At 55.1% G+C, this 13,001-nt stretch overlaps 1 protein-coding gene across 3 annotated transcripts in view; it reads left to right on the forward strand.

Moving 5' to 3' along the window:
- The first annotated feature begins 833 nt into the window (after positions 1-833).
- IRS2 (insulin receptor substrate 2) overlaps positions 834-13,001 on the forward strand; it is a 30,569-nt gene continuing 18,401 nt past the window's right edge. The window contains exons 1-2 of one of the 3 annotated variants that reach the window (XM_041731023.1): positions 834-4,934; positions 7,113-11,020. In XM_041731023.1, coding sequence (XP_041586957.1) covers positions 866-4,934; positions 7,113-7,117 — 4,074 coding nt within the window. In that variant the 5' untranslated portion in view covers positions 834-865 and the 3' untranslated portion in view covers positions 7,118-11,020. Of the gene's footprint in view, positions 4,935-7,112; positions 11,021-13,001 lie in introns of those variants that run through there. The other 2 variants (XM_041731021.1, XM_041731022.1) reach the window with 2 other exon arrangements.

A 13,001-nucleotide genomic window follows, 5' to 3' on the forward strand; every position in this document is an offset into this window, starting at 1 on the left:
CCCCCGCCGCGCCGGGCCCGGGCCTCCGCGGGAGGGGGGAGGGGACGGCGGGAAACGCGGCCCGGGGAGAAAGGGGGGCGGGGCGGGGGCGCGCGGCCCGCCCCCCCGCGGCGCGCTCCCATTGGCCGCGCGGGCCGTCCGTCGGGGGGCGCGGCGCCAATGCGCGCGGCGGGGCGGGGCGGCCGCGCCGTGTGTGCCTGCGTAACGCCGAGTCACATGTTGTTTTGCTCCTGTTACTTCAGTCACTCGGTGCGCGATGTGTTACTCACTGTGCGGCGGGGACCGCGACGAGCCCGGGTCGCCGTTGGCAGCAGCAGCAGCAGCAGCAGCAGCAGCCGCCCCGGTGGCGGCGCGGACCCCGAGTGCCCGGGCGCACCCCGGCAGCCCCGAGCGCGGCGCAGCGGCCGGAGCGGTGCGGCCGCGCGCGCCTTAGGCTCGGCCCCGCGGCTCGGGGACCCCGACTCTCGGCCCAGCCAGCGAGTCCCCAGGCGCCGCCCGAGAGCCCGGGAGGCGGCGGCTGCGGGCCGCCGGGCCAGGGGGCGGCCACCGCCCGCGCCGGGCATCCTCCGGGGCCCGGGGGCGCGGAGGGCGCTGCGCCGCCGCGCGGGGCCTCCCCGGCCTGCCCCCTCCCGGGCCCGAGGGACGAGGGCTCGCGCGGGCGAGCAGGGGCGGGGGAGGGAGCCGCCCCCGCCGCGCCCGCGCCCGCGCCCGCGCCCGCGCCCCCGCCGCGCCCCCGCCGCGCCCCCGCCCGCGCCCCCTCCGCTGCCCCCGGCGGCGCGGCTCGGCTCGGCTCGGCTCGGCTCGGCTCGGCGCGGCGCGGGGCGGCTCGGCGCGGGGCCGGGCGGCGCGGCCTGAAACGCCGGCGATGGCGAGCCCGCCGCTGCCCGGGCCCCCGGGGCCGGCGGGCGGCGACGGCCCCAACCTGAACAACAACAACAACAACAACCACAGCGTGCGCAAGTGCGGCTACCTGCGCAAGCAGAAGCACGGCCACAAGCGCTTCTTCGTGCTGCGCGGGCCCGGCGACGAGGCGGCGGGCGGGGGCCCGGCGCCGCCGCCGCAGCCGCCGCGGCTCGAGTACTACGAGAGCGAGAAGAAGTGGCGGAGCAAGGCGGGCGCCCCGAAGCGGGTCATCGCGCTCGACTGCTGCCTCAACATCAACAAGCGCGCCGACGCCAAGCACAAGTACCTGATCGCGCTCTACACCAGGGACGAGTACTTCGCCGTGGCGGCCGAGAACGAGCAGGAGCAGGAGGGCTGGTACCGCGCGCTCACCGACCTGGTCAGCGAGGGCCGCGCGGGCGACGCGCCCCCCGCCCCCGCCGCCGCCGCCGCCGCCGCCGCCGCCGCCGCCCACGCCCCCGCCCACGCCCGAGCCCACGCCGCGTCCTGCAGCGCCTCGCTCCCCGGCGCCCTGGGCGGCTCGGCCGGCGCCGCCGCGGCCGACGACAGCTACGGGCTGGTGGCGCCCGCCACGGCCGCCTACCGCGAGGTGTGGCAGGTGAACCTGAAGCCCAAGGGCCTGGGCCAGAGCAAGAACCTGACGGGCGTGTACCGCCTGTGCCTGTCGGCGCGCACCATCGGCTTCGTGAAGCTCAACTGCGAGCAGCCGTCGGTGACGCTGCAGCTCATGAACATCCGCCGCTGCGGCCACTCGGACAGCTTCTTCTTCATCGAGGTGGGCCGCTCGGCGGTCACGGGCCCCGGGGAGCTGTGGATGCAGGCCGACGACTCGGTGGTGGCGCAGAACATCCACGAGACCATCCTGGAGGCCATGAAGGCACTCAAGGAGCTCTTCGAGTTCCGGCCCCGCAGCAAGAGCCAGTCGTCGGGCTCGTCCTCCACGCACCCCATCAGCGTCCCCGGCGCGCGCCGCCACCACCACCTGGTCAACCTGCCCCCCAGCCAGACGGGCCTGGTGCGCCGCTCGCGCACCGACAGCCTGGCCGCCACCCCGCCGGCCGCCAAGTGCAGCTCGTGCCGGGTGCGCACGGCCAGCGAGGGCGACGGCGGCGCGGCGGCGGGGGCGGGCGCGGGCGCGGGCGCGGGCGCGGCGGGCGGCAGGCCGGGGTCGGTGGCCGGGAGCCCCCTGAGCCCCGGGCCGGTGCGCGCGCCCCTGAGCCGCTCGCACACGCTGAGCGGCGGCTGCGGCGGGCGCGCGAGCAAGGGGGCGCCGGCGCCGGCAGGGGGCGCCCTGCAGCACAGCCGCTCCATGTCCATGCCCGTGGCGCGCTCGCCCCCCGCCGCCACCAGCCCCGGCAGCCTGTCGTCCAGCAGCGGGCACGGCTCCGGCTCCTACCCGCCGCCCCCGGGCCCGCACCCGCCGCCGCAGCACGCCCTGCACCACCCCGCGAGCCAGCGGCCGTCCAGCGGCAGCGCGTCGGCCTCGGGCTCCCCCAGCGACCCCGGCTTCATGTCGCTGGACGAGTATGGCTCCAGCCCCGGCGACCTGCGAGCCTTCTGCAGCCACAGGAGCAACACGCCCGAGTCCATCGCCGAGACGCCGCCGGCCAGGGACGGCAGCGGGGGCGAGCTGTACGGGTACATGACCATGGACAGGCCCCTGAGCCACTGTGGCCGCCCCTACCGCAGAGTGTCCGGGGACGGCGCCCAGGACCTGGACCGGGGGCTGAGGAAGAGGACCTACTCCCTGACCACCCCCGCCCGGCAGCGGCCCGCGCCCCAGCCCTCCTCCGCGTCCCTGGACGAGTATACCCTGATGCGGGCCACCTTCTCCGGCAGCTCCGGCCGCCTCTGCCCGTCCTGCCCCGCGTCCTCTCCCAAAGTGGCCTACAACCCGTACCCCGAGGATTACGGCGACGTCGAGATCGGCTCCCACAGGAGCTCCAGCAGCAACCTCGGTGCCGACGACGGGTACATGCCCATGACCCCCGGCGCGGCCCTCGCGGGCGGGGGCAGTGGCAGCTGTAAGAGTGACGACTACATGCCCATGAGCCCCACCAGCGTGTCTGCCCCCAAGCAGATCCTGCAGCCGCGGGCCGCCGCCGCCGCCCTGCCCCCCACGGGAGCTGCAGTGCCAGCGCCCACCCCGCCGGCCGCCGGCAGGGCCTTCCCGGCCAGCGGGGTTAGCTACAAGGCGAGCTCCCCAGCCGAGAGCTCCCCCGAGGACAGCGGGTACATGCGTATGTGGTGCGGCTCCAAGCTGTCCATGGAGAGCGCCGACAGCAAGCTGCTCCCCAACGGGGACTACCTCAACATGTCCCCCAGCGACGCGGGCACCTCGGGGACTCCCCCAGACTTCTTCTCGGCCGCCCTGCACGGCAGCGGGGAGACGCTCAGGGGAGTGCCTGGCTACTGCTACAGCTCGCTGCCGCGCTCCTACAAGGCGCCCTACACGTGCAACGGGGACAACAACGACCAGTACGTGCTCATGAGCTCCCCCGTGGGGCGCATCCTGGAGGAGGAGAGGCTGGAGCCGCCGGCCAGCCCGGGGCCCGCGGGCGGCCACCCCCAGCCCCCCCACCCAGCAGTGCCTTCGCCTGGCAGGCCGAGTAGCAGCAGCGCTGTCCGCCCCGACGGCTTCCTGACCCAGCGCTGCCGGGCAGTGCGGCCCACGCGCCTGTCCCTGGAGGGGCTGCAGACCCTGCCCAGCATGCACGAGTACCCTCTGCCGCCGGAGCCCAAGAGCCCCGGCGAGTACATCAACATTGACTTCGGCGAGGCCGGGGCCCGCCTCTCTCCGCCCGCGCCCCCGCTGCTGGCCTCGGCCGCCTCGTCGTCCTCGCTGCTGTCCGCCAGCAGCCCGGCCTCCTCCCTGGGCTCGGGCACCCCGGGCACCAGCAGCGACAGCAGGCAGCGCTCCCCGCTCTCCGACTACATGAACCTCGACTTCAGCTCGCCCAAGTCGCCCAAGCCCGGCGCGCAGAGCGGGGACCCCGCGGGCTCCCTGGACGCCCTCCTGTCCCCCGAGGCCTCCTCGCCCTACCCGCCGCTGCCCCCTCGCCCCGCCGCCCCCGCGGCCTCCCTGCAGCTGCAGCCGCCCCCGCCGCCGCCCCCGGGGGAGCTGTACCGCCTGCCCCTGCCCCCGGCCGCCCCTTCGCAGGGCCCCAGCGCGGCCTCCTCCTCCTCGTCCTCGGAGCCCGGGGACAGTGGTGACTACACCGAGATGGCCTTCGGCGTGGCTGCCACCCCGCCACAACCCATCGCGGCGCCCCCGAAGCCGGAGGGCGCCCGCGTGACCAGCCCCACGTCCGGGGTGAAGAGGCTGAGCCTCATGGACCAGGTGTCGGGAGTCGAGGCCTTCCTGCAGGCCGGCCAGCCCCCGGACCCGCACCGGGGCGCCAAGGTCATCCGCGCCGACCCGCAGGGGGGCCGGCGCCGCCACAGCTCTGAGACCTTTGCCTCGACCACCACTGTGACCCCCGTGTCCCCCTCCTTCGCCCACAACCCGAAGCGCCACAACTCGGCCTCTGTGGAAAACGTGTCTCTCAGGAAAAGCAGCGAAGGGGGCAGCAGCGGCGTCCTGGGCGCCGGTGACGACCGCCCCACGTCCCCCCGCCAGCTGCAGCCGCCGCACCCCCAGCAGGCGCGCCCCTGGGGCCCAGGTCAGCCCGGGGGCCTGGTCGGCTGCCCTGGCGGCAGTGGCGCCCCAATGCGCAGGGAGACCTCTGCCGGCTTCCAGAATGGCCTCAACTACATCGCCATCGACGTGAGGGACGAGCCTGGGCTGTCACCCCACCCGCAGCAGCAGCAGCATCAGCATCCGCATCCGCATCCGCATCCGCATCCGCAGCCCGGAGACAAGAGCGCCTGGGGCCGGACCCGCAGTCTCGGGGGTCTGATCACCGCCGTGGGGAGCAGCGGCGGCGGTGGGGTGTGTGGGGGGCCCAGCCCCGGCGCCTTGCCCCCCGCCAACACCTATGCCAGCATTGACTTCCTGTCCCATCACCTGAAGGAGGCCACCATCGTGAAAGGTGAGGCCCTTGGACCTTGTGAAGGGTGGGGGGACCGGTGGGAGGACGCCTGGAAGGACGGGTGAGAGAACCGGTGGGAGAGCGGGGGAGCTGCTGTTCTTTGGTGCCTGGACCTGAGGGCCGGAATATCGGGCCAGCCTTCCGGCTTGGTTTTCCTTCCTGCCCCCTCGGCCTCCTTCTTCTCCAGACACCAAGAGCCGTCCAGTGGTCTTCAGTGATATCTCTGAGTTGGATGTGAAGCTTCCCACTCAGGAGCTGTGGACTTGTTGTTTGGACCCCACCCCCTCCTCCCTCTGTCCCCAGGGCACGGGTCTTGCCACGTCAGCCACCCCAGAGTGCCAGGGGTTGGTTCTTGACCTGAAGTTCTGACAGCTCCCTCACCCTTTCTCTTTGTTTTTCTGGAAGCAGGTCCCACCTGATTTTTGCTGAGCCTTAAAGTTTTTAAAAACAGGCCTGCAAGTCATTTAGAAAATGAGCATCCATTTTGATGGCTGCAACAGGGAACAGTTATAACCGGTGGTTCAGTTTTACACAGAAACTGTAGGGGCTTTTCCATAAGAGGCATCGTTTTTCTCCCAAGGGTCTGACAGGGTGGCAGTGCCTACACGTGGGGTAGACGCAGTAGTTCTCTGACTCGAGCATACCTGGGGGGGTCACCTGGTCAGATTTGGCTGAAGCCCGGATGGCTGGGTTGTGCAGAGCCCCAGAGATTGTGATGCGGAAGGTGTAGGGTGTGGCCTGGAAGGTGCCTTTCTCGGAAGTTCCCAGGTTGTGTTGCTGCTGCTGGTTGGGGAACATCCTCTGAGAACCCTGTCCCAGGTTAGGCTCACCTGAGGAGGTTTGAGAAAGCCCCTTCGGGGCCTCGCCCCAGACGCATTGAAGCAAAGCCTCCGGTGGGCAGAGCACAGGCACCAAGTGTTGTTCACAGTTTGCCTGGGTGATAACGTGCAGCCGGGATTTAGAATCAGTGCTTTAGAGAAAACAAGTGGAAGACAGCCACGTGGTGTTTTCAAGAACAATTGGACAGGATGGTGCCCCGTATCCTTCACGTTCTCATCAAATATCCATGAGGAGAGGTGTGCTTGCTTTGCAGCTGGTGGTGCATTCTGAGGATCTCAAACTTTGAATGACTGGGTGGTAGGGGTGTGAATGTTCAATTCACAAGTTCCTAATTTTTCTTTGGTGATGTGTGTGTTTGGGGAGGGTTCTAGGAAGGTAGAGGCTCTGGAGGAACCACAAAATATAAAGCAGCAAATAGTGTTATAGTAGATGCCGGCGTGAGGTCAGAAGTCTGCAAAGGGTCCGAAGTGACGATCTCCACAGCTTTTGGGGATCCACGCGCCTTTTGTTCTTAAACAGAGTAGCCAACATACAGTTGATAGTATGCCTGGGACTGTTAGTCCATGGGATGTAAAAGTATAGCTGTAGGGTAAATAGCCTGTTGTTCTACTGTAAGAGAGGAAGAGCTCTTTACTTTTTTATTAAAACCATAGAATAAAAGATGAAAAGAATCCTAGAGAATTATCAGGAGTATGGTGCTCTAGCACCATCTAATTAAATCATTTGGAACTTGTCAGAGTGTATCCCATAAACGATGACTTGCCTCTGAAGGTCACTTTGCTTGCAGTTAAGTTAAACACTACAGATACTTCTGAAAAATTGTTTGTGTGTCAGGGAGTTGAAGGATTAGCTGCAGTCTAGGACACAGACCATAGAAACACACAGGCATGACTGGAATTGGCGGGGGGGGGGGGGGGTGGTGGTGGTGGTGGAGAAATGCATGCATACAAACATTTTCCTCTCATGCCCAGATGGGTATATGGGGGATATGCCATAGTAAACATGAAAGTACATTTTGCTGAAATCTGATTCTAATCAGAAAAGCGGCCTGAGAACATAATACCTTTTTACCCCTTTTGGTGAAACAGGAAGCAAAACCCTGGCCTGGATTACAGAAGGCCCCAGGAGTGGGTTCCTGCAGGAGCAGGAGGAGTGAGCTGGGGTTTGCCTCTACCAGCCTGAAAGGATTCAAGGCCTTTCTGATAAGGGAGATACATTAAGAAACGTGATTCATGTTATGATATAATGCCCTTTTCAGACTCGGGGAAAATGTTAAACTGCGAGAGATAAGTTTAGTTAGAGACCTGATTTAGCTTGTTCTGTTTGTTTTCCCACCAGTATAAAATTCCTTTCAACCTATAGGACTCAGGACTCCTGAAACCAAAACAGCAGTTCGTAGACTCGGTGGTGGCTGAACAAAGATGAGATTGAATTTGCTTGCCGTTTTCCCAAAGTCTCTGTGAGCATTATGGTAAACACCTTTTTAAGAAGAGAAAGGACTATTTTTAAGCAAAATCGAGAACTGCAATTGATCCATTGTGCCAGAACCACAGTTTTTTAAGAGGGCTACATGCGAAATGGATTTCTAGTGAACTGATTTGACACAAGAACAGTAGAACAGGAAAGACAAGGATGTGATCTTAATGAATGTGGAACCTGCGCTGTGGTCTGTGGAGCCAGAAAGGAACTCAAAATGAACATCCACTTTTATTTAACTCACGTGTGCATGTAGAAATTTGTCTGTGGTGCTCATAAATAAAGAGTTCACGGGAGATAAGCGTCCTTTGGGAGGATGATTTATAGGGAGGAAGACTTGGAAAGCATTTCTTTGAAGATGAAATAGGAGAAAAAAACTTCCTGGGTCATTGTGTGCATGGCCTGGCGCTCAGAAGTGGCATAGGTGTCTGTTCACACTGAGCTCCTCCGTCTCCACATGGGGAAATGTCATTAATTATGCTGAAGCAGAATGATTTGGGGTCCTGCAGTAGGGTTTGGCATTTGCATAAGTGGTAACAAAGACACAAGATTTCTGCAACAACGTTTGATAGTTGTTTACAGTAGAGTTGGGGGATGGTGGGATTTCGGTGCCAGAAGCAAGTCAGTGCACTTTAGGGTGTGTGTGTGTGTGTGTGTGTGTGTGTGTATGTATGTGCATGCTCTGGGTTAATATATGATAATAATCTGTATAACACAATAGTTATGGATTAATCCAGAGCAAATAAAACTTGAACTGTAAATTACCCATCTTATTGGGGAGCAAAGGAAGGCCCTTTCTCTGCGTGCTTTGCGGGTGCGTACGTAGAACATTGAACCAATCTGTCAGAACGTTGTTGTTTTGGAACTGAAAATACAGTGTGGAATTTACTATGTTTTAAAACAGCATTTAAAAATTAACTGTATGCATGTTTGTGCTACGACTGTAGGTTGGTGTATATATATCATAAAAGGTGCTATCTAACTGTTCTTCTTTGGTGGGATTTTTGTTCTAAAATTGGTTTTTATGTATGTATAAGGCAGATTAGATACGAGTTACCACTGAAAGCATCTCTGTTTAAATTCTGATTGATAAGAGGACTATTTGTTCATATCCTATGGTCACAGAATTTGGGGACAGCAGGAACGAACGTCTCCAAAGGAACAAGATAATCACGATTTATGTTTAAAAGGATTGCCTATTGGAAGTCTGAAAGCAAAGAACCTGAATATTTTTAGAACTCCAATGAGATTGCTTGACAAACCACATGCCCTTTATTTTTCTGTTTTGCGTGCTCTCCTGCTTTGGTTGGCCAGCTCTGGTCGTAATAAGATAATAATGAACACTGCTCCTGCCCTGTTCCCGGGAACAGACAACCAAGGTGCTAATGAAAACACACAGGCTTTCGTGAATGAAAGTCACGTGACTTGTTCTACTTCCTTTATTGAAAGAGAAACCTTTACAAAAATAGTACTTCGTAGAAGGAAGCATAGTATGTGGAACATTAAACCAGGAATCAGGAAACCAGGTTTCTGGTTGCTGATCTTAATGAGTCATTGTGTGACAGAGGAGAACCATTTAACCCCACTTTCTCACTTTCTCTGTCTGTAAAATGGGGTAATTATAACCCTCTCACTCCTGTGGCCTCGGCCATTGGGAGGTCCAGCAGATCATAAAAATCAAGAACAGTTAAAATGCTCTCCTGAAGGATCCTGCTAATAAACTCACTGACACTATTGATACTTATTGCCTTGAAACTATGAGGGTTTATAGGAAAGTCACTTTTGTCAATGAGTGTTCTTAAAAAGAAACAACTCACGGTCGTCTAAAAATGGAGCTAACGCCTTTTTTAAGAGATGCATGTCTTTTCTTCTTCGTTGCTAATTCCACTCCAGTCTCCAAGAACCATGTTTCCCCCCCCCCCCCCCGTCTTTACCCAACTTGAGATTTTGTTCATAGATAATTATCAATTGCAATGAAGTAGTGTTTTAAATTACGTAGTAAAATGACGTAATCAAGGAAAACAGCGTCCTAAAGCTGAAACTATATTAAGACCGTACTTTTGATTACCTTTTATAATTTGTTTGTATGTCAAGAGGTATTGTCAATATGAAAATTAATAATTACGATATACATTTTTTTAAACTGATCGTTTTGGCTTTTAACATGGGCTTTATTGAGAGAAAAACAGAACCCTTAAACTTTCAGCTGCTGGACCTAGTGTTGGGTTTGGAGGTTCTCTTTTAGGGTTGATTTAACTAGGGTAGCCCCTCCTGCTCTGTTTTGATTTTTTTTTTTTTTTTTTTGGTTGTCAGACATGGTAGGAAAACCTCCAGTGATTGTTTGATTCATTTGCTCTTGCACAGGCCCACTCCCCCACAAAAGGAATTTTAATAGATAATTAATTATAATTATTTTCTTTGGAATTATATGTATTAAATGAATCTCTCTGTTTTTCTGGAGAGGAGGAGGACTCGCAGCACTTTTATTTACTACCAGCATGGGTATAATGGGTTTTCTGTTAAAATTCCCACTAATGCATTTTCTGTAGAAGCATAATTCCAAGAGCTAGTTAACTTTTGGTATCAGATTTGGCAAGTTGAGAGGGTTTTTTGTTTTGTTTTGTTTTTTGGGTAGCACAGAATCAAGTGTTCCCATTTCACCTTAGAAACTTAAGGGAAAATGTAACTTTACTCTTTTTATCTGCACTGCCAAGTAGAGTGAGGAAAAACTCAGAGGGAAGTGAAGCCCCGCCCAAAGCCTGGTCTTCACGGACTCCACTAATTGTAGGAGAATTCGCTGCAGATTTTCTCTACTACAGACATGAGGAGAATGTCTTTCTATTCAAGATGAGCAAGACATTTTAATAAACAAATGAAAACAAAATTTTCTGACCCTCCAATGTGATCAGTTGTAACCATGTTACTGATCAAGTAGAAACGTACTATCTAAATATAAATGGGGAGACTCTTGTGTTGATTTTATCTATTTGAATGTGTTCTTCAAGATCACTGTGGTTTTTTGAATCATTCAAGGTAGATCATTGCAGACTGAGTTCATTGGTAGGTTTGTTTTTTTTTTTCTGAGGAGGACGAGTGGAGTCATCATTCAAGATGGGGCAAATGCTGAGGCTGAGAACTGCTAGTGATGATTCGATTTCTTTCTAGATAGCCACAGAGACTTGAGTTAACGGCACACGAAAATAAAAGGCACAGAAGGAAGTTTGAATAGAGGGAGTTGAAATACACGTTGTACACTACCATTTTGCTCAGTGGATGCGAATAATACAAGATCCTTCTGTGCATGGTACTCTTGCTGCTTAATTGAATTCATTGCATGGGAACGCTGGGATAGAATTGGGTTAAAATTTAAAGGCTGCACGTTTATAAGCGGTAAAATAGTCAAGTTAGCGGTTCTGATTTCTCAGCGATTACACTAGAAAAATATTAAATTTGCATAAAGTCACTTTAACATGTTCAGAGACGTTGTAAACCTTGAGCAGACAAATGTGTCTTCAGATTTGGCCCCATTTTCTTATGCCATACGTAATATTTACACCCACAAACAAGATTTATAAAATACTCCTTGCCTATTGTGCTTTTAGTGGAATTTGGAATATTTGGTTAAATATTGTGGTACGTAATATGCCTTAAGATAAATGACCATATACACAGCACCTTGTCAATACTGGTTGTTTTTTTGTTTTATTTAGTTTTTAGTTTTTATTTTATTTTATTTATTGGTTTTTAAGATTTTACTAATTTATTTTAGAGAGAGGAGTGAGGGAGGAGCAGAGGGGAGAGGGACAAGCCGACTCTGTGCTGAGTGTGGAGCCCTAAGCCAGACTCAGTCTCATGATCCTAAGATCATGACCTGAACCAAAATCAAGATCTGATGCTCAACTGGCTGAGCCACCCAGGTGTCCTTTAGTATTGATTTTAAACAGTATCAAATTTTCCAGAAATAAATATTGTGTGTGTGTGTGTGTGTGTGTGTGTGTGTGTGTGTGGAGGGGTGGGGGCTCCATGTCTCATCTAATCATGCCCCAAGAGGCTTGGTGGGAATTTTGTCTTTGTGAAACTCAAATACTGAATAATGACGTGTTCTCTAATCATGTTAAAACTTTACAACCTTAAGTATAATTATAGTCTTACTGGTGCTTTAATCTATCCATAGGGTGTTGGTATAAATCGTTGGGTGAATGATTGTAGTCTAGTATTAAATTGCAATTTTTTCAGTGTGTAAAAATGGGGATTATGATAGATTTCGTTATATTATGTGATTTTAATAATTACCTTAAAATCCGTATGTTTATCCTAAGAAGGATTTATGCTTTTACATAGTATTAATGCCTGATCTCTAGCATTTATGAGTGTGACGTAGTGCTTCCTCTGTCCAAATGTAAAAATAGTTACTCAGGGGAGAGGGCCCATCATTTGCCTCTGAATTAGGTGCTACTAAGAATCCCAGAACCTGATGCGCAGTGAAAGAAGGCAGCTGGAGCTGGTGCTGGTGAAATTGTAACCATTATGCTGATCAGTATTGGAAGAGTATTGTGTTGCCCTATCTCCTTTAGGTCAAAAGAATTGTTTAAAATCCAGGCACTGTTTTTTTCCTCACTTCATGGCATCGAGACATTTTCTTCCCTGTATTATCACATTATACTCCCAAGCCCAGTGACATTAGGCAGGGCCACTCCTTGGGAATGAGGAATCTGCAGCAGAGAGAGGCCCCGGGCCTTGGCCAGGTTCCGAGAGCTGAGAGGCGTACTGTTGGGTGAGCCTCAGAAGGTGCCCATTGACCATCCTTGTCCTGCCTTGTCCTGCGGTCCTGCCTCCTCAGGTCTGACTCGGCAGCCTGTGCTCTTACATCCCATCATACTGTCTCTGAGTGCTACAAACTGTCTGCTGGGGAAGCTCAGAGCCAACAGTTACATTAGGATTTTAGCCTAGACCCGTCTCAGGCAACTTTCCAGGTAGCTGTTTTGTTTTCTATTTCGCTTGGCTGATACTTACTGAATTTCCTTCTTTTTTTCTTCCATGCGTTTATTGATTCTGAGTAAAATGTGGGCAGTTAAGCAGGAAGTAGGACATGGAAGGGAAGCCCCCTAATTTTTTTTTAAGCCCCCTAATTTTTTTAAACCCGTTTTACGCCTGGCAGTATGCAGAGCTCAGGATCTGATAGGACTTTCACAGCCGACACTGTTTTGGTGGCTTCAGAGTGGTGGTCCCAGGTTTGTTGGCTGGTCATCCGTTCTGGGGCTTTCCAGTCTCACTTCCTGGGGTCCCAGTGGTTTGCAACACTGAAAGCTCCTATTCCTCTAGCTGCTTTTTGTTTCAACAAAGCTGACTATACATTATCCTTGAGAAGATGCCTCTCCACCCTCCCACCACCAAATACATGAAAATTCTGTCCACACAGTGTGGTGAGGATCAGGAGAGAATGCAAGGTCGTTTCAAGGGAGAGGAGTTGGGAACGGTTGGTATAATAAAACTCATTTAAGCCTGCGTACACAGAGGCCCAGGGAGGTCAGACCTCTTTTCCAAGGTCACCATTTAATTCGTTGGTAGAAATGTTTGTAAATATTATCAAGAAAGAATAGAGTATGCCCTGTCTCTGTGGGTCTTTTGTGTACCACTGAATAACTTCCTCCCAGGGCTGTCGTATTCGCTCCAGAACAACTCAGTGTTTGTACAAGTGGTATCTGTCCCTTTTTTTTTTTTTTTTGACTTTGGAACATTTTGCTTCATGCG

The sequence above is a fragment of the Vulpes lagopus genome, chromosome 16 (genome assembly GCF_018345385.1).
Source record: "Vulpes lagopus strain Blue_001 chromosome 16, ASM1834538v1, whole genome shotgun sequence".
Lineage (NCBI taxonomy): Eukaryota > Metazoa > Chordata > Mammalia > Carnivora > Canidae > Vulpes > Vulpes lagopus.